The 25,896-nt window shown below is 39.5% G+C and overlaps 1 protein-coding gene across 3 annotated transcripts; it reads right to left on the bottom strand.

The window, feature by feature from the left end:
* Window positions 1-2,541: 2,541 nt before the first annotated feature.
* On the bottom strand, window positions 2,542-23,898 carry LOC109201331 (programmed cell death 1 ligand 1). 3 transcript variants are annotated; one of them, XM_025905831.1, is made up of 3 exons: window positions 23,536-23,898; window positions 4,610-4,948; window positions 2,542-4,371 (listed from the first exon to the last, which is right to left on the bottom strand). In XM_025905831.1, exons 1-3 carry the CDS (start codon window positions 23,606-23,608, stop codon window positions 4,226-4,228), a joined length of 558 nt encoding a protein of 185 aa, XP_025761616.1. In that variant the 5' UTR covers window positions 23,609-23,898; the 3' UTR covers window positions 2,542-4,225. The 3 variants fall into 3 exon arrangements, 1 of the variants encoding a protein (XP_025761616.1); XR_003219223.1 differs by lacking the exons at window positions 2,542-4,371; window positions 4,610-4,948; window positions 23,536-23,898 and adding exons at window positions 6,936-6,991; window positions 7,122-7,323; XR_003219224.1 differs by lacking the exons at window positions 2,542-4,371; window positions 4,610-4,948; window positions 23,536-23,898 and adding exons at window positions 6,943-6,994; window positions 7,122-7,323.
* Between the last annotated feature and the right edge of the window lie 1,998 nt (window positions 23,899-25,896).

The following is a 25,896-nucleotide window of genomic DNA, read 5'->3' on the forward strand; positions in this document are numbered from 1 at the left end:
TCCATATCTGATAAAAGCTTTAAAATCAGGCTTCTTATCTGTTGTTCGTAGAGTTTTCAACAATAACTAAAGATTTTGACTGTAAACCTTTTTTCCTGTGTGACATAGATGAGCTCCTAAAGCTCAGTCTATGCTTGTAGGACAAGAAAGGCAACCACAGTCTGAACCAGGTTTACTTATCTGCTTATTTTATTAGTGGGGACTGAACGTGTGCCAGTTTCACTGTTAAAAGTCTACAAATCTAGAACAGGATGCCACCATCCAGTAGTGGAGCTTTTAGCAGGTAGAGAGGTGGAGGAGACACAGAGTAAATCAGTTCAGACAGTGCATTAAAATGGGGCCACAGTAGCACAGTTAGCAGGGTCTCACAGCTAATTAAGCACTTTATTAACTTCTTTAAGCTTTTATTTTGCACTTTTAAATCTAATTTGTGATCATAGTGTAGCCATGATATTTATTTAAAACACATACAGATCTTTATTATAATGGTTTTATTTGATTATTATATGAGTTGTGAAAAGTTCTGAACTGGATATGTAAAGATCAGAAACCTTCTCAGCTGATCTCATTTTCAAGATCATCATCTCGGCCAGCTCCGGACTGTTTTCTGATCTCAGTATTCCTGCCATGTTCTCTTATACGTTCAATGTTTCAGTTTTTTTATACAGCACCAAATCACAACAACAGTCACCTCAATGTGCTTTATATTGTAAGGCAGACCCTACAATAATACACACAGAGAAAAGAAACCCCTTATTCCTTATTAAATGAAGCTTTGTAGCACCCACAGGCTCCGATTCACCCTTGGGCATCACATGGTTCCTCCTCAAGTCCCTGATGCACTAGCTTTGGCTGGTGCTGCCTATCATCCTCTGGACACACTGGAACTATATCCAGCACCACTAGCTCTGAATCAAAGACATGCATCCATCCTTCATCTGTCTGTCCTGCAGATTTAGGCGATTCTTAAAAGATGGATGCTGGTTTTCTGGATCCAACTCATAAACAACAACACATCCATCTTGCAGGTGAGCTCTGTTCCACTCTAAAACAATGTCATCCTGTTTTTTTAGCTCAACATGTTAAAGTGGCATCAACACTAAGCTGTGATGATTTTCTGGTCTGAAAGAGGTTAAAACAAAATTCAGAACAGACTGATGTGATTGTGGAGCACTCTGAGACGGAGTAGCAGAAGAACAGTTGGAGGTTGTTAAATCTGTATTTGATCCCCTTTGTTTAAAAAAAACAAAACACTTAGCAAACAGAAACAGGTCTTAAAGTGGAGTATTGGCCTTTTTGTGGCTGTTATCGTCGGGTATTACTGAGGAGAAAGGTTGGTGTGCTGCCACCTGTTGGTTGTAGTTTTTTAACTGATAGTTTTAACTTCTAAAGGCTGCTTATGTAGAGGAGAGCACTGTGTCGGGAGGAGGCCTGGAAGTAGGACTCTGAAGAAATTATCCCTTTTATTTATATCCTGTTTCACTGCAGAAGTCTCTTGGATGAGTGTTTTTCCCACTGAAACGTCCAGATGAACAGAATCAACTTTTTGGGATTCATCCTGTTTCATCTCTATAAAATGATCTTTTTCTCCACAATTCTGCTGTGTACATTCTAACAACATAGATCAAATTACACATTTTTATGACAGATTTATATTCACTATGAAAAGTGTAGCCATCAGCCTTAAACAGGGCAGAGCACTAAAACACACATGTTTAAGTTTGAGCCTTATCAATTATATCTTTACAGAATTTACAGATAAATCTAAATTTCACTGATGCAATCTGTAAATAAATTATGTATTCTGAGCTGTTATTTTAACATCACTGAACAGGTGAATGGGGAGAGAGACATGACTTTAATTTTTTAATTTCACAAGGACAGAAAAACTACACGCACAGAATCATGAGTGGAATCTGAAGAATTAGTGCAACATGATTGGTTAATATGTTTCCTGCTTCTGTTTGATTGGCTTTTGTTGCTCAGGGGCGGGAAAACTGAGGACTCTTTCTAATTTGTGCCTCCTGATCTCCTCCGTCTTTCTGCCTGTTATCTGAAAATCAATCTCAGAGCTTCATGCTGAAGAATTTCTCATTTATAAAATAGTTCTGGAGCACTGTTTGTATTCTAGTTGTAATTTAATGTTATTTAACTACCACAGTTTAAAATGAAGCTCTAAGACACTGATGCCTCGTTCTGTTGAGACTGTTTCCTTGACTCCTCTCTCCTTGTGTCCTTTCTGAGCTCCTCAGTGGGCCTTAGACACACTGGAGGAGCCATTTGTGCAGAATGATCCTCTGATAACAGACATCACAGTGTGCTACACACTCTGGTTTAAAGAGGGACTTAAGTGAGAAGAAGCCTTTTACTGAGTTGAAGTAAACACACATCAGATTGTTCTCACTGATCGCTCTGATGATGAATAACATGATGACCTGAAGCAAAGCTCAGAGTGTTTGCTGTGTGTTCTTTGGTGCTGATTCAGCAGGAATCAGTGAGAAGGTGCAAAAATAAATCACTGTTAAACAGTCAACAGTCCAGTTTTTTATTTCTTTGGTTCTTCACTTCAGTGGCTCAGTGCATCAGATTCACAGGGAGATTAAAATCAAACAAATAACAGAATTAAACCAAGGAACAAATGAGGGAAAAGTTCTGCACCAGGCTAAACCCCATAAGTCGGGTAGTGGTCGATGTAATATTCACAGAAAATGTGAACACAGACAGTACATGAGGGAAACTGCTCTGTAAGTGATCAAATCAACACACATCGCACAACATTCCTCCTTCCTTGCACACTTTCCTCCAGAACACTGAGCAGAAAAAAGACACCTGGACTGTTTCAGCAGCTCCTGGAGGAGAGGTGAGAAACAAACAAATGAAATCTAAACCAGCTTTTTTACTCTGATACCGTCAGGATTTCATGGCTGACTTGACACATGCACAAACTGCAACAGTGTTTTTTTTTTTATAGTGCTCACAGCATTTATGCATTCACTATCTTGTAAAACACTCAACCCAGAGAAAAAAAGCATAAATTACTTTGTTTGTTTAAATTGTTGGTTTACACAGAAAAAAAACCAAAGTTTCACAAATAGGAAATGTAAAACACAGGTTTCTGTAACACTTCTGTTTCCATTTTCCACTGAAGGAAGTTCAAGTACCTGCTGAAGGAAATAAACAAACAAATTTGAAAAATACCATAAAGTCAGTGGTACTGAGATGGCCTATTTTGCAGAACAAGTTATTTTCCAGTCACTGCTGCATTAACTTCAGTTTTCATAAAACAAAGTTTGTAATTTGTAGCTGTGCAAAATTCACTTTTACAGTCTAAAATCTCTGTTTGTGTAAATGTAGGAAATGTTACACAGTAAAGACAGTTGTAAAGAGGGAGTTATAAAAATGTTCATGATAGTCAACATGATGACTTTGAGTGTTTCACTCAGACGTATATTTCATGTCTATAACATTGCCAAGGATGCATCACCATTAATTAGTGTAAACAATTTTATCCCAAACCCTCATGTTTATCTAACTTCATAGATTTAATGCTTAAAGTGATGCAGTTTTATTTCATAAGTGTAGAAACCTGTGAGCTGTGAAATGATTCCCTCCATCACCAACCCCACAGATGTCCAAATGTAAAATTAAATATAAAGTTTATGTCCTGGGACATGAATTTGTAGATATGAACCTGAGGTATGTTCATGTGTATGAGTTCATATCCACAAACACATCAGTCAGTGCTGCACCATTAGTACCTGTTTCCCTGCTCCAAACAGTTTGAAACCCTCCCAATGTCTTTAGACTTTAACAGGATCTCTGAGAAGCAGAAATCACATATTCAGCACCGTTCCCTTTTCTTCTTTTAGAGATCAGAACATTAGGTACAAGAATAAACACACCAAAACTGACAGACTCACTACCAGTCCCACAAACCCTCCAAGTCCTCCTGGAGGACCTGCAGGTGAGAAGAAGGTGAGAGCTGGTGATGAGTGAAGAACAGAAGAGAATCCAGGATTTTAGTGAGTTTTTCAGTCCTTGAAACCCTGAAAACCAAATTTCATGATTTCCATGTCCTCAGATCATCGTTTGTTCCTGTGTTGAGTGACACGCTGGGAATTTGGAGCAACAGCAGGAGATTCAGGTGGAAAAGCTGTGAGATGTTTCAAACATAGTGCATTTCAACAGGTTAGTATGAATCCTGATTCTGATTGTCATGGTTTATCTAGATCATAAAAACAGCGACACCAACAAGAAGCACAGCAGGAACTACCAGACCAACAATCAGTCCAACAGATCCACTCTTCGCTCCTCCATCCTCCTTCCCTCCATCCTTCTTCCCTCCATCCTCTGTGTGTCCTCCTGTCTGACCTGCAGGTGAGAAACAGGTGTGAGGTGTCAGCTGTCAGGTAGGTGATGAGTGAAGAACAGAACAGAATCCATTTCCTCTTCAAACTGCTGTCAGACATTATCTACTGCACTCTGATCACATCACTCAGACCAGCTGCTTTCTACAAAGTCTCATCAACAACATCTTTAGAAACAAACATCAACAACCAGGAAGCAGCTTCACCTCTGATCACACACACACTCAACTCTACTCACTCACCTGGAGGATCAGCAACATGAAGGTAGATGCTGCTGATGGGGTCTTTATTTAATTTTAAATTCATGTTGACACGACACTCGTATGTTCCAGTGTCATTAATCATCACATTCTTCAGAATCAAAGACACGTCTCCATCCTTCATCTGTCTGTCCTGCAGATCCACCCGGTTCTTAAAAGATGGATGCTGGTTTTCTGGATCGGACATGTTATTCCGATACACAAAAACAGGTTTATCTTCCAGGTCAGTTCTGTTCCACTCTACAAGATCAATGTTGTTATTTTGAGCTCGACATGTCAGAGTGACATCCTGTCCAGACTCAGCTGTGATGTTTTTCTGCTCTGAAAGAGGAAACAACACAGAGCAGAGAGGTTAAAGGGATCCGAGTATAACTCTTCAATTCTACGGCAGCCAATCAGAAGACACTGGAGTTATGCACACTGGTCAAACCATCACACAAGTATTAAATGTTATTTAATATCATAGTTTTACATCTAGTTCCTATTTTTAATACGTCCGTTGATAAACTGAACAACAGAGGCTAGTCTAGCTTGACAGTGTTTTCCAATCATGGCAGATGGTAAATTAGTGATGTTTGCATAAAACAGTTCAATTAAAAAATAACAAAAACCTTTTTCAATATAACTTTATACGACTTCTTAAAGTCACAGAGACAAATGAATGTAATACACCCCATTTCCATAACTATGCTGACATCAGCAAGTATAAATCATGAAGTTCTCAGACAACACCGCCATTGTGGGTCGGGTGTCGGAGGGGGAAAAAATGGAATACGGGGGAGGGGGTCATCAATGACTTTGTCAGCTGTGTGTGAACAGAACCATCTTTGCATCAATGCCAGCAAGACAAAGGAGCTGGTGATAGACTTCAGCAAGAAGCCACCCGCTATTACACCAATGAACATCCAGGGTTTGGACATTGAAACAGTGGAGGAGTACACGAGAACCTGAGGTACACTGACAGCCTCTGTCAGCTGTGGCTACAATGTAGCTTGTCATCACCAGTGTGTGAATGTGTGGATGACTGTATGTAGTGTAAAGTGCTTTGGGGTCCTTAGGGACTAAGTAAAGCTCTATACAAATACAGGCCATTTACCATTTACAAATACAGTACCTGGGTGTTCACCTCAATAACAAACTGGACTGGTCCATGAACACAAATGCACTTTACAAAAAGGGTCTAAGTCGTCTGCACCTGCTATGATGGCTGAGATCCTTCGGGGTGAACAGGACAGTCCTAAGAACGTTTTACGACACTGTGGTGGCGTCTGCTATCTTTTATGCTGTGGTCTGCTGGCGTGGTGGAATGGCAGAGAGGGACAGGGGGAAACTCAACAAACTGGTCAGGAGGGCCAGCTCTGTGCTGGACTGCCCGCTGAAGTCCATCGAGCAGGTTGGGGAGGAGAGGATGTTGTCTAAGCTAACATCCATCATGAACAACACCCACCCCCTGCATGAGACTGTATGAGCTGTGAGCAGCTCGATCAGCAGTGGACTTTTACACCCACAGTGTAGGAAGGAACGCTACCACAGGTCATTCTTACCAGCAGCTCTCAGACTCTATAACACAGCTTAACATGGTTATCCTACTCATCACCTGTTTAACTGATGGATCATATGTTTTTAATTGCTTGTTAACAGCTTGTTTATACACTGTATATTTCACCAGGAGCATTCATACACCACCCACACTTGTGTACAAATCTACCTACATTTTTATCTGTGTATATGAATTTCGGTTGATTATGTATATAGGACTACTCTACGAATATAAATGTCTCATTTGTGGGATAATAAAGGTTTATTCTATTCTATGTCCAGCAGGGGGCGCTGCGTTGCTGTGCATCCTGTTGTTACAGGCATGGCCCTTTAAGGGTGAAGCCTGATGGGAAATGTATTCGGGATGTGTGTAGCGGGACTGACTTTTTTTTTTTTTTTTTAAATGAACTTTATTTAGAACAATGACAATCTCAAAGAGACACGTGACAAATTAAATTATATGTAGCGGGACTGACTGGTGTGTGTGTGTGTGGAGAGAGAGAGGAGAAGGGGAAAAGCAACGGTTAGAATATAATAACTCCCTCGGCAGCCAGAGTTGTGTCGGCGATGCTCGCTGTGAGTAAACTGTTTCAGCCCACTATACGCGGTGTTCGTGCCTTGGAGAAGAAGTTCGGTGAAGCAGTTTTCCTACGCCTCCTTCGATCTTTTTACTAGCAGAGTTGAACTGTACAGTAAGCTGGTTGCCGGTGTTGTGCCCAAAAGTGATTGTCTGCCAGAAACTGATTGCCGTTGTTCCAGATCAACTGGCGTTTAGATCAACTGGCGTTGGTCGAACAGATGTGTGGCAGTCTTGCGTTTCAGGAGCTGCTACCGACAAAACAGCAAAAAAAACGCCAAATGTGTCATCTGTGACACTTGTGAGGTTATCTCAAACACACTCCGTCAGTCTTGATGCTGTTGAACAACAAAATGTTTAAAAATGTCGCGAGTTTACCTGGTGATAGCCTCATGCTCGACACGATCGCGAAAACAGCAAACAATTAACACCACGCCGGTGTTGTTCACAGGACAGCGAGAATAAATGATCGGGAGACTCTTGCCGTCGTTATCGTTCCCCTCGCACGTTTTATTTCTCCGGTTTCAGCGTTTTATGCTCAAAACTAAAGCTGCAGTTTACTTTGTGTGCACTAACATGGACTCGAGTCAACCAGCGCCACCTCTGGTCGAGTGCCACAGCCTACAGCCAGATCAACTTGTGACACACATCTGCAGCACATTTGAATTCGTTTCATGCACAATACATGTGTACTTTTCAATTGTGTGTTTGTGCGTCATGCAAATAAACCTTTGAAATGAATGAAATTATATCATGTATTTATTATTGGCCTACATTTGTACAAAATGCCAAATTATATACACAAAGTCATAGAAATCACCACTCCAATTGGTCATCATGATTTTAATATTCTCTTTTTCCATAACAATGAAATACGCCTTGGACAAATATGACACATCAATAGTTCAGTAGTGTTGTCACATCACATCCTGTAAGCATCTTCTGTCTGTGTCTTTTCTCTGGAAATGAATATTTCCAGCCAATATAGGCAATCCATCAACATGGCTGGAGAGTTGGTTGTTGTATATAGTCTGTATAAGTGTGGTTAATCTAATGAACATTTGTAAGGTGATGCCAGTTACTGTGAATTTACAGCAGTTACACAGTGATTAGTAACAGAGCCAGTGAGAGTGAGTGGATTGAAGAAAGTCAGTGACTCAGGTGTGTCGATTGGTTTGTCATCTGTTTGTGAGACTGGAGGAGACGTAGAAATCTTTTGTTTTAAATCTTAGTGAGGAAGATTCCTGTTTTAAAACGAGAACATTTTGTGAGAAATGCAAGAAGTACATCTGCAGAAAGCACACAGTTACATTCTGTCCATCATGTGGACAAAATTGAAAATGTTGAACATTGAAAAACTGAGAACATTGGGCAAGTTCAAAAGAAATGTGTTTGTAAGAACGAAAAACCTTTAATAATTGTTCCTAAAAATAGTTATGGAAAGTCTAACTGTTGTATGTCTGTGTTCTACATGTTTATCTAATGGAAAATAAAGTTGCTATTGTTTTATTGCAGTTTCTTGACAGTTCTGAGTGGATTTACATTTACCTGCAACAAAATCAATGTCATTTTTCTGTTTTTCAACATACTATAAGGTTTAATTTCCAAAACGTGCATATGATCTTCAATTTTTAGCAGATCCAATATCACATAGCTGCTATGTCACAGCAGCTGGAGCAGTCTCAAATAGAGGTATGTCCACTGCTGCCACCTGTGGCCAAGTACCATAGCCTACTACTAGATTAACTTGTGACACATCTGCACCTGCTGCTATGATCACATTGAGTAGAGGCTGAGTGGCTGCACTTACCCCTGGTACATCCAAATCTACCCACAAAGATGTTGAAAGATGCAATCCCAACAATGTGCATTGTCAACACTAAAAACAATCAGTAAGCAAAGACAACAGGGATCAATTTTTTCTGTTTATTTAGCACCCACAACATTTGTAGTCGCCTTCTGCACAGGGCAAGTCCACACACACTGTGTGGTACCACTTTCCGCAGAAGGTGCATTAAATCTGCAAGATTGAATGAGATTGTCAGGGTCATTGTCTGACTGTTTATTACTAATCACCTGCTGTACATTCACAGTAACTGGCATCACCTTACAAACGTTCATTAGATTAACCACACTTATACAGACTGTATATAACAACCAACTCTCCAGCCATGTTGATGGATTGCCTATATTGGCTGGAAATATTCATTTCCAGAGAAAAGACACAGACAGAAGATGCTTACAGGATGTGATGTGACAACACTAATGAACTATTGATGTGTCATATTTGTCCAAGGCGTATTTCATTGTTATGGAAAAAGAGAATATTAAAATCATGATGACCAATTGGAGTGGTGATTTCTATGACTTTGTGTATATAATTTGGCATTTTGTACAAATGTAGGCCAATAATAAATACATGATATAATTTCATTCATTTCAAAGGTTTATTTGCATGACGCACAAACACACAATTGAAAAGTACACATGTATTGTGCATGAAACGAATTCAAACGTGGTGCAGATGTGTGTCACAAGTTGATCTGGCTGTAGGCTGTGGCACTCGACCAGAGGTGGCGCTGGTTGATTCGAGTCCATGTTAGTGCACACAAAGTAAACTGCAGCTTTAGTTTTGAGCATAAAACGCTGAAACCGGAGAAATAAAACGTGCGAGGGGGACGATAACGACGACAAGAGTCTCCCGATCATTTATTCTCGCTGTCCTGTGAACAACACCGGCGTGGTGTTAATTGTTTGCTGTTTTCGCGATCGTGTCGAGCATGAGGCTATCACCAGGTAAACTCGCGACATTTTTAAACATTTTGTTGTTCAACAGCATCAAGACTGACGGAGTGTGTTTGAGATAACCTCACAAGTGTCACAGATGACACATTTGGCGTTTTTTTTTTGCTGTTTTGTCGGTAGCAGCTCCTGAAACGCAAGACTGCCACACATCTGTTCGACCAACGCCAGTTGATCTAAACGCCAGTTGATCTGGAACACCGTCCGCGGGAGCGCGCAGCTGCTTAAAGCTGCAGCGCCCGGATTACTTGCGTTGCCAGCTACTTCCGTGCAACTGATATAACGTTATTAGGCAAAGGTATGCATTTATGGAACTTTAATGTTTCTTGTAACCGAATTATGACGCTTGTCAGAAGTTTGCTTTCATCGTGTAGCGCTGTAACGAATGACTACACGCATCACGGTGGAATAATTAATGCCTACAGGTTTAGTATGTCTAATCTCGTTGTTCATATTTGTTATAAGACTGTCGAATAGTAGTTAAAACAACAAAGACCTATTGTGCCAGTATCACCATGACTCTTTCTTCTTTGTTCAGAATAACGACTGAGAACATGGCATTTTAGCGCTACCAAAAATATTTCGGCTTCAAACTTGTTGGATATATTCCAGAAGGGTTACATGTGATATATTATATCCCCAAAACTCTCCAAGAACTGCTGAATAACTTGTACAGGAACAATAAAACTGATAATATGAAATTTCCAAACTGCCAAAAAGTGATTGTGGCCTATATCTTGTCACTGAAATATTATTTCTGCTTCAAACTTTCTGGATGTCATTCAGAAGGGTCCTATGTCAAATATTACATCTCAAATAGTCCCTCAGAACTGCTAAATAACCTTTAAGGGAACAATAAAACTGACAATATGCAATTTTCAACCTGCCAAAAAGTGATTGTGGCCTACAACTTGTCACTGAAACAATATTTCTGCATCAGACTTGTTGGGTATCATCCAAAAGGATCATATGTGGCACATCATATCCCAAACAGTCTCTGGGAAATCCTGAATAACCTTTAAGGGAACAACAAAACGAATAATATGCAATTTTCAAGCTGCCAAAAAGTGATTGTGGCCTATATCTTGTCACTGAAACAATATTTCTGCATCAAACTTGTTGGGTATCATCCAAAAGGGTTATATGTGACACATTATATCTCCATCAGTCTCTAAGGACTGCTGAATAACATTTAAAGGAACATTAACATTGATAATATGCCATTTTCGACCTGCCAAAAAGTGATTGTGGACTATAACTTGTCACTGAAACAATATTTCTGCTTCAAACTTGCTGGAAGTCATTCGAAAGGGTCATATGTGACATATTATAACTCAAACAGTCCCATAGAATTGCTGAATAACCTTTAAGGGAACAATAAAACTGATAAAATGCCATTTTCAGCCTGCCAAAAAGTGATTGCCGCCTATATCTTGTCACTGAAACAATATTTCTGTTTCAAACTTGACTGATATCATTCAGAAGGATCATATGTGACACATTATATCCCAATCAGTCTCTAAGAAGTGCTGAATAACTGTTAAAGGAACATTACTACCCATATTATGCCATTTTTGACCTGCCAAAAAGTGATTGTGGACTATATCTTGTCACTGAAACAATATTTATGCTTCAAACTTGTTGGGTATCATCCAAAAGGATCATATGTGGCACATCATATCCCAAACAGTCTCTAAGAAATGCTGAATAACTTTTAAAGGAACATTTATACCCATAATATGCCAATTTAAGACTACCAAAAAGTGATTGCTGCCTATATCTTGTCACTGAAATACTATTTCTGCTTCAAACTTGCTGCATGTCATTCAGAAGGGTCATATGTGACATATTATATCTCAAACAGTCCCTTAGAACTGCTGAATAACCTTTAAGGGAACAATAAAACTGATAATATGCCCATTTTCAACCTGCCAAAAAGTGATTGTGGCCTATATCTTGTCACTGAAACAATATTTCTGCTTCAAACTTGTTGGGTATCATCGAGAAGGGCTATATGTGACACATTACATCCCAAACAGTCCCTTAGAACTGCTGAATAACTTTTAAAAGAACATCAATACCGATAATAGTCATTTTCAACCTGCCAAAAAGTGATTGCCGCCTATATCTTGTCACTGAAACAATATTTCTGCTTCAAACTTGTTGGGTATCATCGAGAAGGGCTATATGTGACACATTATATCCCAAACAGTCCCTTAGAACTGCTGAATAACTTGTACAGGAACAATAACATTGAGAATATGCCATTTTCAAGCTGCCAAAAAGTGATTGTGGCCTATAACTTGTGACTGAAATAATATTTCTGCTTCAAACTTGTTGAATGTCATCCAGAAGGGCTACATGTGACACATTATATCCCAAACAGTCCCTTAGAACTGCTGAATAACTTGTACAGGAACATTAATATCGATAATATGCCATTTTCAAGCTGCCAAAAAGTGATTGCCGCCTATATTCTGTCACTGAAACAATATTTCTGCTTCAAATTTTATGGACATCATTCCCAAGAGTTTTATGTGACACATTTTGCTGCAAATTTAAATCAAGCCTTTATTGGACAGTGCATAAAACGTCAAATTTCAAAAATGTTGTAATTCAAAAATAATACAAAACAAGGATAATGGCCAAATGGAAACAGGTGGGAGGAGATCTGCTTAAACACATTAGGAACACTAAGTCATAGGAAAGAGAAAACAAATGGTAATAAAAATGTCATTCCAATACAGCACTTACTAATTGAAACGAAAACCAAAAACGAATAACAATTACATCCAATCAAAGAAGAAACCACCAGTTAAACTAAACTAAGAAATAGACCAGAAACAGGGGCTATAGCGGAAGCTGAACACGAGTAAACCATGGAACAACATATATATTAATTCTTTGCCTACAGTAACTATAATGCTAACATGTTAGGAAACACAAAATAATTGAATAATCCTACAAACAAATTGCAATCAAAGCTGAACTCTTGTATTATTTTTGAATTACAACATTTTTTAAATTTGACGTTTTATGCACTGTCCAATAAAGGCTTGATTTAAATTTGCAGCAAAATGTGTCACATAAAACTCTTGGGAATGAATGATGTCCATAAAATTTGAAGCAGAAATATTATTTCAGTGACAGGATATAGGCGGCAATCACTTTTTGGCAGCTTGAAAATTATGGAGGACCACAAGAGCCACGCGCATCGAAATAAAAATTTCTGTGCTTTAATAATGAATTGTAGAATAAACTCTGCAATTGTAAATTCATTTTTGAATTCCAATTTAATAAACTGCATTTCAAAATCCTTTTTCCAATTGCATTTCAAAATCCTTTTTCCAATTGCACTTTAATAAACTGCATTTTAAAATCCTTTTTTCAGTTGCAATTTAATAAACTGCAGTTCAAAATCCTTTTTCCACCTGCAATTTAATAAACTGCAGTTCAAAATCCTTTTTCCACTTGCAATTTAATAAACTGCAGTTGGGAAAATCCTTTTTCCACCTGCAATTTAATAAACTGCAGTTCAAAATCCTTTTTCCACTTGCAATTTAATAAACTGCAGTTCAAAATCCATTTCCCTTTCCTGTTCGCTCCGGGATTAGCTGCTGGATTAGCTCCTGGATTAGCTCTTCGATTAACAATTTGCTGGAGGCTATTCAAATTAGCCACACCGTGGGATGTAAGGAGCTCTCTGATTGGTTGGTCAGACACAGGCTGTCTGCCAGCCTGGATTTTTCTAGCTCATAGCTTCTCCCTGCTAGGAAGCGTGTGTGCTTGTACAAAGGCCGTTCAGCGTCGGGATTTACACTCGGCTCGACACGGATAAGTGAAGAATGAAGGGAGCCTGCAGCGAAACGGAGAGCCAACCTCTGACTGAGTGCCTGTCTACACATTCTGACCACCTGTTGAAGGTAAGGTGCTAACGTGGCTAACGCTAGCATCACCGCACGTAGCCCCGTTATTTTAAGATCATCTTATGCCGGGCTCACACTGTGCGATTTTTGACCCATTTTGAGCCGATTTTTGAGTCGTGCGACCGTTTTGGCAATCGGCCCGAGTTTGTCCTTCATCGTGCCTCGTGCATCGTGTAGTGTACGTGGGGTAACGAGAAGCGATTAACACCTCACGACCAGCTCCCGATCATCAATCGCTTGGTCGGGAGGATTTCAAACCTGTTTGAAATCCTCGCGACCGTCGTGAGGGTGTCACTGCAGCTTCTCACACTGCGCACGCGCAAACACAAATGTCAGCGAAAAAGACGGCGCAGCACGGCAGTGCAGCGTGTGATCTGGACACAAGCGATGGAGGCACAACTTGTAGAACTTTGGAAAGCTCACCCGAGCCTTTTCGATGTGGCCTCACAAAATTATCACGACCACAACAACCGTGAAAATAGTTGGATCTACACTGCTGCTCAATCACAGCTGCCTGATCAATGTTTTTCATAAAGTTGATGGTGGTGGTGTGCGTGTCTGTGTGAGTGAAAGACAGAGAGGCAGAGCGAGCGGCAGAATTTCTGTTATAACCTTCATTTTATGAACGCACAGTGTGAGCACTCAGGTCGCATCAGAGCATCGGGCCGTATAGTGTGAGACCTGCATCGTGACCTATGAACTTCTAACCCCTGCGAGTCAATCGTACAGTTTGAGCAGGAGCTGAATCGCGCGACTGAAAAAATCGCACAGTGTGAGCCCGGCATTAGCTAATGAAAGTTTTACGTCGCAGCTGTACGAGCTCGCTACGTGTTTTGTAAGCTGCTGTGCTCTTCACAAATAAAGCTGGAAGCAGCTCAGACTGTTAGAACCAGCACTGAGGCCTGTTACATTTATACAGTGTTAGAGCAATGGCTGCAACCTACAGCCTTTAAACTAGCGATTACAATGCTGACAGTAAACTCGTCAGTCCAGATGTTACCACATTACTCTATGGTACTTAGAGTTAAAACAACTGAGACAGGCTGATTAAAATAACAGCTGTCAGTTCTCTCATTCAACATATAAAGACTGGAGATCACACTACTGATTTCAGTTCATTTAATATGTGAGTGCACAGATTCATTCTCAACTGGACATAAATGATGATCAAAGGTTGTTTAAATGATGAATTCATCAAATCCCAGCCTCTAACACAGTGCGCTGAATCTTAGCTTTGAATGTCCAGTATATTCTAATCAGTGCAATGTAAGCATTCACCGAACCTATAGTATCTACACCTGTGTGGCAAATGTGTGGTAAAGATACAGATAATGAAATTTAATTATTAATACAATATACATCATGAAAAATGAAAGCTGAAATTGATTCAGTTTAGTACTTTTCTCTGTATGCTCTGTGATTATAAAGGCCTTAAATTCTGTGATATATACTGTAAATGATTTTCACAGAGGTCTTAAAGTACTTAAATCACTGCTGATAGTCTGGTTGTTTATATTTTCATGTTTTTGTGTCTGTAAGGCTGTTTGATGACGATTTGGACTCCTCTGGGAGATGAGGACACACCCACATCTGTTCCATACTGCAGCCATGGATGGTGTTACGGTTCTGAGTCAGCTTTGGGCCATCAGACGCACACACTGGAAAACCAGCACCTGGACTTCATGCAGGAGAGACGGCCTCAGTGATGGACTCTGCATCCTCTACTTTACCTCTAATCTCTTTCTTCTTTAACACACAATTAAAATCACTCCAAAAGAGTGTAAACTTACTGAGGAAGTCTCTAACTTGTACACATTTGTACTTTTACTTGTTTTATGAGTTATTTTTAAGAAGAGTAAAGTTATTCACATAAAGTTGTTATTCTTCTGTATTTATTCTTTTGTATCATGTACCACAGTCATACTGAACTTTACAGACCTGGTGAATTGGAGAAAACAAAGATCACACACACACACACACACATATCATTCAGCTTCAGCAGTATTTCTATTCATGTTATGAATTCCAGTCTAATGTCAATTCACTGAGTTCAGTTTTGGTCTTAAACTCCAGAGAATACCACCTGGTTCAACAATCTTTTTATCTGATTATTGGCAAAATGTTTTCTTCTTTCAGAAAACATTCTTCTGAAAGAAGAAAACATTTTGGGCTCAATTTCAGCCTCAGGCAAAATTGAGCCCAAAGAAACAACAACAAAGTTTAGTTCCTCTGGATTTTCCATGGAAAATTGTTTTATCACTCATCCAGGTGACTTCTCCAGTGTCACGGATGAGTGATGAATGTATCTCCCACTGGAAACCATTGTGTCCAGTTAAAGTCAATCGACTTTTTTTAAGGACAGTTGTTAGATGCTGTGCTCATGAGGACAATGGGTTTTAACTTGCAGCACAACACAAAGCTGCCATACTGGATCAACGATCAAAACACTTAACTGAGCAGAATTAAGGCAAAATGTAATATCCTCATATGATGACACATCACACATGACCCAGCATTGTTCTAAGAATGCAAACTTTATTATTGGAAGTTTCCACAGCTGCCAGAAAGGGACAGATTTCTGGCTGGTCTTAATGAGTGGTCGTTGCTCTCTCGTTTTCTCTGGAATTGCTGCACAGAGGATGTAACACCCATGATAAGCACTGAGGTTTGTGTCCTTGTCAGAAATCAGCAATACTCAGCTTCCAGGTAAGGAAAAGTGGAACCAGAAGATATTCAAATACATCTCTCCACAGCTGCTGATGAATTCTACAAAAAACAAAGTTTGTTAAAAACATTTGCAGGTGAATCACCACTGATTTATCACTGACATCCATTTACTCAAAAAATACTGACAAGTGGATAACTAGGATATATAATATATATATAGATATAATTTCAAAAATGTCCTGTACAAAATGGAACTGTATATGACAAATATGGTGTGGTGCTTGTAGAATTTTTAACAAGGACCCTACAAAACTTTACAGTACTCATACTGCCAAACTTTTGACAGCTAGGTGTGCAGTAGGGCTGGGTATCGTCACTGATTTCTAGAATCGATTCATTTCCGATTCACAAGGTCCCGAATCGAATCGATCCACGATTCGATTAAATTCTATTTGAATCTGGGAAATTTTGACAGTCAGAAATATTATAATTCAGATTTCATTGACATATTTTTGTATCTATAAAAAGGAAGCTGACACACGCAAGACTTTATCAAAGGTGTGAACGTCACAGCAGCTGCCTTTGTGTCAAAGTAGCTGAAGATAAAACAGAAAAACATGAAGGTGGTTTTCCTGGCCTGGGATTTTATAAAAATATATATCTGCAGTACATCAAAAACGAAAGAAAACCATTAATCAACATATGAACGTTACCTCTGACGTTACAGCGGTTTTATTAGAGACACGGCTAAGCGTTTTGCATTTTGCATAATTTTAAAAAGTTTAAATTTGTTCAGTATTGAACGGCAGAAATTAGGTTTTCTTTTCGGAAGTATGTAAAACGAAAAAAAAAGAAAAGAAAAAAACAGCGGCCGACAACGCTGTAAACAACAGTAGAGTTGCACGTAACAAGCAAGCGAATAATGCAGAAAACAGTACAGAGAGAGAGAGAGAGCTGTGCATGAAGTGTGATTTTATCGTGGGTGAAGCAAAACAGTAAAAGTCAGAAGGAATTCATGACGATGTTTACGTGAAGCGTAGTTTGGATCTTCTTTTGCTGCTGGTTCAGTCAATATTGTTTGGAGAGAGATAAAACTAACAGCTTTAGAATCAGCGCAAAAAGGGCGTGAACACAAAGCGCGGACCCGCCGAAACATCAGAATCAGCGTGCTGTCGGCTTTCAGCACCGACCGTGTCCGTGCAGTTGTTGTGCCAGAAAGTGATTGCCGTCCGCGGGAACGCGCGCAGACGCTTAAAGCTGCAGCGCCCGTCGGGTGAGAAAGGCGACATCTCACTGATTCTGATCCGCGGGTCCGCGCTGTGTGTTTACGTCCTTGTGCAGAATCCGTGTACCTGCTCTCATTTACTGTCTTTGCTGTTTGGTGGTTGTTGAAATTTTGTGAGGTTTCACCTGAGATTCTGGCGTTTCGGGCAAAATAAATTTATATTAAAAAATCGATTCAGGATTTTAATGAATTGATTTCACGTTATCCAAGCCAGGCGATTTTAATCGATGAATCGATTATTAAAACCCACCCCTAATGTGCAGTTCCTGCTTTAAATGCATTCAAAATCTAAGTGATAAGAGGCCAGAAATGTTTGAACTCGCTTATGAACCTACATCACTGAGGCCGTCTCTCCTGCATGAAGTCCAGGTGCTGGTTTTCCAGTGTGTGCGTCTGATGGCCCAAAGCTGACTCAGAGCTGTAACACCATCAATGGCTGCAGTATGGAACAGATGTGGGTGTGTCCTCATCTCCCAGAGGAGTCCAAATCGTCATCAAACAGCCTTACAGACACAAAAACATGAAAATATAAACAACCAGACTATCAGCAGTGATTTAAGTACTTTAAGACCTCTGTGAAAATCATTTACAGTATATATCACAGAATTTAAGGCCTTTATAATCACAGAGCATACAGAGAAAAGTACTAAACTGAATCAATTTCAGCTTTCATTTTTCATGATGTATATTGTATTAATAATTAAATTTCATTATCTGTATCTTTACCACACATTTGCCACACAGGTGTAGATACTATAGGTTCGGTGAATGCTTACATTGCACTGATTAGAATATACTGGACATTCAAAGCTAAGATTCAGCGCACTGTGTTAGAGGCTGGGATTTGATGAATTCATCATTTAAACAACCTTTGATCATCATTTATGTCCAGTTGAGAATGAATCTGTGCACTCACATATTAAATGAACTGAAATCAGTAGTGTGATCTCCAGTCTTTATATGTTGAATGAGAGAACTGACAGCTGTTATTTTAATCAGCCTGTCTCAGTTGTTTTAACTCTAAGTACCATAGAGTAATGTGGTAACATCTGGACTGACGAGTTTACTGTCAGCATTGTAATCGCTAGTTTAAAGGCTGTAGGTTGCAGCCATTGCTCTAACACTGTATAAATGTAACAGGGCTCAGTGCTGGTTCTAACAGTCTGAGCTGCTTCCAGCTTTATTTGTGAAGAGCACAGCAGCTTACAAAACACGTAGCGAGCTCGTACAGCTGCGACGTAAAACTTTCATTAGCTAAGATGATCTTAAAATAACGGGGCTACGTGCGGTGATGCTAGCGTTAGCCACGTTAGCACCTTACCTTCAACAGGTGGTCAGAATGTGTAGACAGGCACTCAGTCAGAGGTTGGCTCTCCGTTTCGCTGCAGGGTCCCTTCATTCTTCACTTATCCGTGTCGAGCCGAGTGTAAATCCCGACGCTGAACGGCCTTTGTACAAGCACACACGCTTCCTAGCAGGGAGAAGCTATGAGCTAGAAAAATCCAGGCTGGCAGACAGCCTGTGTCTGACCAACCAATCAGAGAGCTCCTTACATCCCACGGTGTGGCTAATTTGAATAGCCTCCAGCAAATTGTTAATCGAAGAGCTAATCCAGGAGCTAATCCAGCAGCTAATCCCGGAGCGAACAGGAAAGGGAAATGGATTTTGAACTGCAGTTTATTAAATTGCAAGTGGAAAAGGGATTTTGAACTGCAGTTTATTAAATTGCAAGTGGAAAAAGGATTTTGAACTGCAGTTTATTAAATTGCAGGTGGAAAAAGGACTTTCCCAACTGCAGTTTATTAAATTGCAAGTGGAAAAAGGATTTTGAACTGCAGTTTATTAAATTGCAGGTGGAAAAAGGATTTTGAACTGCAGTTTATTAAATTGCAAGTGGAAAAAGGATTTTGAACTGCAGTTTATTAAATTGCAGGTGGAAAAAGGATTTTGAACTGCAGTTTATTAAATTGCAAGTGGAAAAAGGATTTTGAACTGCAGTTTATTAAATTGCAACTGAAAAAAGGATTTTAAAATGCAGTTTATTAAAGTGCAATTGGAAAAAGGATTTTGAAATGCAGTTTATTAAATTGGAATTCAAAAATGAATTTACAATTGCAGAATTTATTCTACAATTCATTATTAAAGCACAGAAATTTTTATTTCGATGCGCGTGGCTCTTGTGGTCCTCCATAGAAAATGGCATATTATCGATATTAATGTTCCTGTACAAGTTATTCAGCAGTTCTAAGGGACTGTTTGGGATATAATGTGTCACATGTAGCCCTTCTGGATGACATTCAACAAGTTTGAAGCAGAAATATTGTTTCAGTGACAAGATATAGGCGGCAATCACTTTTTGGCAGGTTGAAAATGGCATATTCTCAATGTTATTGTTCCTGTACAAGTTATTCAGCAGTTCTAAGAGACTGTTTGGGATATAATGTGTCACATATAGCCCTTGTCGATGATACCCAACAAGTTTGAAGCAGAAATATTGTTTCAGTGACAAGATATAGGCCACAATCACTTTTTGGCAGGTTGAAAATGGCATATTATCAGTTTTATTGTTCCCTTAAAGGTTATTTAGCAGTTCTAAGGGACTGTATGAGATATAATATGTCACATATGACCCTTCTGAATGACATGCAGCAAGTTTTAAGCATAAATATTGTTTCAGTGACAAGATATAGGCGGCAATCACTTTTTGGCAGGTCGAAAATGGCATATTATGGGTAGTAATGTTCCTTTAACAGTTATTCAGCATTTCTTAGAGACTGATTGGGATATAATGTGTCACATATGATCCTTCTGAATGATACCCAACAAGTTTGATGCAGAAATATTGTTTCAGTGACAATATATAGGCCACAATCACTTTTTGGCAGGCTGAAAATGGCATTTTATCAGTTTTATTGTTCCCTTAAAGGTTATTCAGCAATTCTATGGGACTGTTTGAGTTATAATATGTCACATATGACCCTTTCGAATGACTTCCAGCAAGTTTGAAGCAGAAATATATTTTTTCAGTGACAAGTTATAGTCCACAATCACTTTTTGGCAGGTCGAAAATGGCATATTATCAATGTTAATGTTCCTTTAAAAGTTATTCAGCAGTCCTTAGAGACTGATGGAGATATAATGTGTCACATATAACCCTTTTGGATGATACCCAACAGGTTTGATGCAGAAATATTGTTTCAGTGACAAGATATAGGCCACAATCACTTTTTGGCAGCTTGAAAATTGCATATTATTAGTTTTATTGTTCCCTTAAAGGTTATTCAGGATTTCCCAGAGACTGTTTGGGATATGATGTGCCACATATGATCCTTTTGGATGATACCCAACAAGTCTGATGCAGAAATATTGTTTCAGTGACAAGTTATAGGCCACAATCACTTTTTGGCAGGTTGAAAATTGCATATTGTCAGTTTTATTGTTCCCTTAAAGGTTATTCAGCAGTTCTGAGGGACTATTTGAGATGTAATATTTGACATAGGACCCTTCTGAATGACATCCAGAAAGTTTGAAGCAGAAATAGTATTTCAGTGACAAGATATAGGCCACAATCACTTTTTGGCAGGTTGGAAATGGCATATTATCACTTTTATTGTTCCTGTACAAGTTATTCAGCAGTTCTTGGAGAGTTTTGGGGATATAATATATCACATGTAACCCTTCTGGAATATATCCAACAAGTTTGAAGCCGAAATATTTTTAGTAGCGCTAAAATGCCATGTTCTCAGTCGTTATTCTGAACAAAGAAGAAAGAGTCATGGTGATACTGGCACAATAGGTCTTTGTTGTTTTAACTACTATTCGACAGTCTTATAACAAATATGAACAACGAGATTAGACATACTAAACCTGTAGGCATTAATTATTCCACCGTGATGCGTGTAGTCATTTGTTACAGCGCTACACGATGAAAGCAAACTTCTGACAAGCGTCATAATTCGGTTACAAGAAACGTTAAAGTTCCATAAATGCATACCTTTGCCTAATAACGTTATATCAGTTGCACGGAAGTAGCTGGCAACGCAAGTAATCCGGGCGCTGCAGCTTTAAGCAGCTGCGCGCTCCCGCGGACGGCAATCAGTTTCTGGCAGACAATCACTTTTGGGCACAACTCTGGCTACGAGCCAGTCACGGAACCTTCAAGTAACTGCCAGAGGTTTCCTATGGGCTCAAATTGTGGTCATAAATATTTTGTACTTGTAAATCAGGCAGGAAAGGAGAAGAGAGAAGAGGAGAGGAGACTTCTCAGTCAGCCATGTTTTTCACGAGTTTGGAGTTTGATTTACTGGCAGTCCTAACCCTGTGTTATCTGAATGCTTGTGAATATTATTCTCTTAAAACCCCCCCAACATGTGACAGTTTCTCTTTTAAAATATAGAAATAAAAGAAAAAAAAAAACCAACCTAAAAGAAACAAGGATATCATTATCATTTGCTGCACACAGCTGCAGTTGCAAACATGAGGGAAAGTAAGAAGTTTTTCTGGTGAGTCACACCGCTGAGTGACATTTGTCCTCCTTTACCTTTTCATAACACATCATATCTGCTAAAAAGGAAGTTGTCTGTTATTTTTGAAGCCAAAGTGATGGTGGAGTGTAGCAGAGTTAAGCGTGACTGCAGACTATAAATACTTCACTCTGTACTGAAGCGTCCATGTTGTTGTCCTAGAGGAAAAGACTGAGCTTTAGGAGCCAAACTGTCCTGTGTCTCTAGACCCAGTGTTTTGAGTTTTTTGTGTCCCTGTGATTTTGTATTATGATTTATGTTCAAAGTTTTTTTGTTGTTGCCTTAGTTTATTCATAGCCTAGTGTCCTAGTTTGAGTTTCTTGTATTCTGTTTTGTTCCCTATGTATTTAATAGGGTTCCCTCGTGTAGTTGCCCTCTGTGTCTCCCTTTGTGTAACTGTGTTTATATTGTGATGTTAGTTCTGGTGCCCTGCCTTCCGTGTTTTCCTCATGTATGCTTTGTTCACTACCAGCCAATAAAGCTGTGGCTTTTTGAGTTTATTCTTTGTGTCAGTGAGTTTGTGTTTGGGTCCAATCCCTGCCTGCACACAGCTGAAACATGACACAAACAGCTTTTATCTTACTTTTAAGTTCTAGTTAAAGAAGGTTTATCAGAAGAGCTGACAGGAAGCCTTTTACTGAGTTTAAGTAAACACACATCAGATTGTTCTCACTGGTTGCTCTAATAATGAATAACATGATGACCTGAAGCAAAGCTCAGAGGGTTTGTTGTGTGTTCTTTGGTTCTGATTTAGCAGGATTGCTGTGAGAAGAGGCAAAAATAAATCACTGTTAAACAGTAGTGAGTTAGTGAATCATATTTACAGGAGGATTAAAATCAAACAAATAACAGAATTAAACCAGGAAACAAATGAGGGAACAGTTCTGCACCAGGCTAAACCCCATAACCCTGTAGTGGTTGATGTAGGGAGGTAGGGGACAGACCAGTGTAACATGCCATGTTTGGAATGTGGGAAGTAACCCGGACAGGAGAGGAGAGGAGAGGAGAGGAGAGGAGAGGAGAGGAGAGGAGAAGAGAGTTCTCAGTCAGCCATGTTCTTCATTAACTGGCAGTCCTAACCTTGTGTTATCTGAATGGTGATAATTATTCTCTTCAAATTAACTCAACATGTGACAGTTTTTTTAAAATGTAGAAATAAAAGAAAAAAAAATAACCTAAAACAAACAATGATGTAATTATCATTTTCCGTACACAGCTTCGCTTGTAAAAATCAGTGAAAGTAAGATGTTTTTCCTGTGAGTTACACTGAGTGAACTGGCACTGTGCTAAACTGCGCAATAAAGAAATAATGAAGTTCCCTAAGATTAGGAGAAATGAACAGCCACGGACATAGTTTCTGTTCTCTCCACAGGAAGCATCATAACTATTTGAATGAACCCACTAATACGTGATCATTTGTATTCTCTGATCAGCAAATGAATGAATGGACGTCAGTAACCTCCTGGCTGGTTATGTAGGTAAAATATGTCAAATGCTCACTAATAAAAGCAGCAGAAAACTCATGAAAAAACATGTCACCAAGTAAGAACTCGCTCAGCATGATTGAAAGCATTATTAGCACATCTCACCTGTAGAAGTAAACTTCAGGGGGATGACAGCAAACAAAATCCACAGGTGTGACGTAGTTATCAAAACATCCATTCCAGCGCATAGATTTTGCCGATCACACTGTTTTGTTTTCTATAAATGATGTTCCGAATTAGTTTTTATTCGGCTAATCTACTGATAAATTCAGATTTTTACATAAACTTGCATCTAGAGCTAATGTTTGAATGAATGAAGGGAGGAAAGTGCGTGTTTCTTTTTCTTTCAGCCAAGATAAAGGGAGGGGGTGGGACTATCATCTGTCTGGAATTGGGTGTTGTTTGATACTTTTAGGAGGAATATCATGAAGGAAAGGGGGTGGGGGCTCTTTGAATGGCTCCTTGTGTCTCCTCCTCCTCAGCCCTGTTCCTACAGTGAATCAGAGTTAAACTTTTTAATCACACATTTGTATAAATGTCAGCTTGTCCCAGCAGAACCAACATGACTCCATTTTCTTTAACACTTATCCTGATGAGAGGAGGCAGGGGGGCTGGAGCCTTCCCCGGCAATCACATTGGGAGAGGTGGGGTACAAACAGGACAGACCAGGCAGGCAGGAAAGGAGAAGAGAGAAGAGGAGAGGAGACTTCTCAGTCAGCCATGTTTTTCACGAGTTTGGAGTTTGATTTACTGGCAGTCCTAACCCTGTGTTATCTGATTGCTTGTGAATATTATTCTCTTAAACCCCCCCCCCCCCCCCCCCCAACATGTGACAGTTTCTCTTTTAAAATATAGAAATAAAAGAAAAAAAACAACCTAAAAGAAACAAGGATATCATTATCATTTGCTGCACACAGCTGCACTTGCAAACATGAGGGAAAGTAAGATGTTTTCCTGTGAGTCACACTGCTGAACAAGTGTTCCCACAGCAGTGCTGTGTTACACTGAGTGAAATTTCTCACAAACAAAGCTCAGAAGGTTTGCTGTGTGTTCTTTGGCTGCTTTGCTGCAGCCATCCTGATTCAGCAGGATGGCTGTGAGAAGAGGCAAAAATAAATCACTGTTAAATAGGCAACAGACCAGTTTTTAAATTCCCTTTGTTCTTTAAAGCAGTGGGTTAGTGCATCATATTCACAGGGAGATTAAAGTCAAGCAAAGGACAAAAATTAAATCAGGGAACAACTGAGGAAACAGTTCTGCACCGGGCTAAACACCATAACAGTTGATCAGTGATTGATGTATCATTCACAGAAAATGGTCAATTAAGCGGTGAGTGAAGAGCAGCAAAGAATCCCACACTTCCCCTTTAAATTTCCCCTCTGTCCTCTTCTTTCTGATTTTTCCACTTGTGTTTGTTTTCAGTACCAGAAATAAATCCTCTTTTGAAAAACCCTGAAAAACAAATTCTGCACGTTTGTCTTCAGATGATCTGTTTGTTCCTGTGCTGAGTGACTACACAAAACATTTTAAGCTGTGATGGTTTTCTGGTCTGAAAGAGGAAACAATAGAGCAGAGATGTTAAAGGTCAAAGGACAACTGCTCAATCTACAGCAGCCATTCAGAAGTCACCAGAGTCACCACCACACACTGGTCACCAGAAATGTTGCTGACACACAGCTTAAGAGTCCTGTGTGTTCTGACTGAACATCACTGCTATCTAACCAAGGCCTATGCGGGCCTGATTGAATACAAAGCTAGCATCACCACCAACAGTGACTTTCATTCCTCAATTAATAAAAAGAATACAAAATTTCACAAACTCTGATCTGTCTTCTTGTTTCTGTCTCACAGGAGCAGACTGAGCTTTAGCAGACAAACAACTTTAAGTGGTGTGTCCAGCGGGGTGGCCTGGGGGGGCACAGGCCACCCCCCAACCAGACTATTGCTAAAATGGACGATTATGTTTTCACAGTGAAGCTCAGATATCCGAGTGTAAGTGAATGCAGCTTTGGCTTCTTCAATATGAGCATCACGTTAGCAAAGGAAGGAGAGCTAAGCACGAAAGAGGCACTGCAGAAAACAATTTTTCAGCGAAGGAAAATGAGGAGAGAATAAATGTCCTGGTAAGTAATATTAAGTTTGTTGAGTTTAGTAAACTTCGGTGAAATTAGAATACCAAGGAAAAAATAACACTTAAAGAATTATTGCAACCGTCGAATATTTCAGGCAGTAGGCTACTGGGGGGAGCTAACATAAGAGTTATGAGTTATAAGATATAATCCAAGTCGTAACATAGCTTTATGGAGCTGCAGATTTGGTTGCAGGTTAACATAGCTGGACTGGCCATCGGGCATACCGGGCATTTGCCCAGTGGGCTGATGACTTTTTTTTTTTTTGTAACGGCATGAACAATGAGAGGTGGTGGATTGGCCAGATGCTGGTCGATGTGTAAAAATAACTCAGTTG

The sequence above is a fragment of the Oreochromis niloticus genome, linkage group LG3 (assembly GCF_001858045.2).
Source record: "Oreochromis niloticus isolate F11D_XX linkage group LG3, O_niloticus_UMD_NMBU, whole genome shotgun sequence".
In the NCBI taxonomy this organism is placed as follows: domain Eukaryota; kingdom Metazoa; phylum Chordata; class Actinopteri; order Cichliformes; family Cichlidae; genus Oreochromis; species Oreochromis niloticus.

Excerpts from the sequence above, each read along its gene's own strand:
- LOC109201331 (XM_025905831.1), bottom strand. The coding sequence starts at position 23,608 with ATGGATGTTTTGATAACTACGTCACACCTGTGGATTTTGTTTGCTGTC. Across the intron at positions 4,949-23,535 it reads CCTGAAGTTTACTTCTACAG|AGCAGAAAAACATCACAGCT; the intron begins GTGAGATGTGCT and ends TTCCTCTTTCAG. Across the intron at positions 4,372-4,609 it reads TCATGTTGCTGATCCTCCAG|GTCAGACAGGAGGACACACA; the intron begins GTGAGTGAGTAG and ends TCTCACCTGCAG.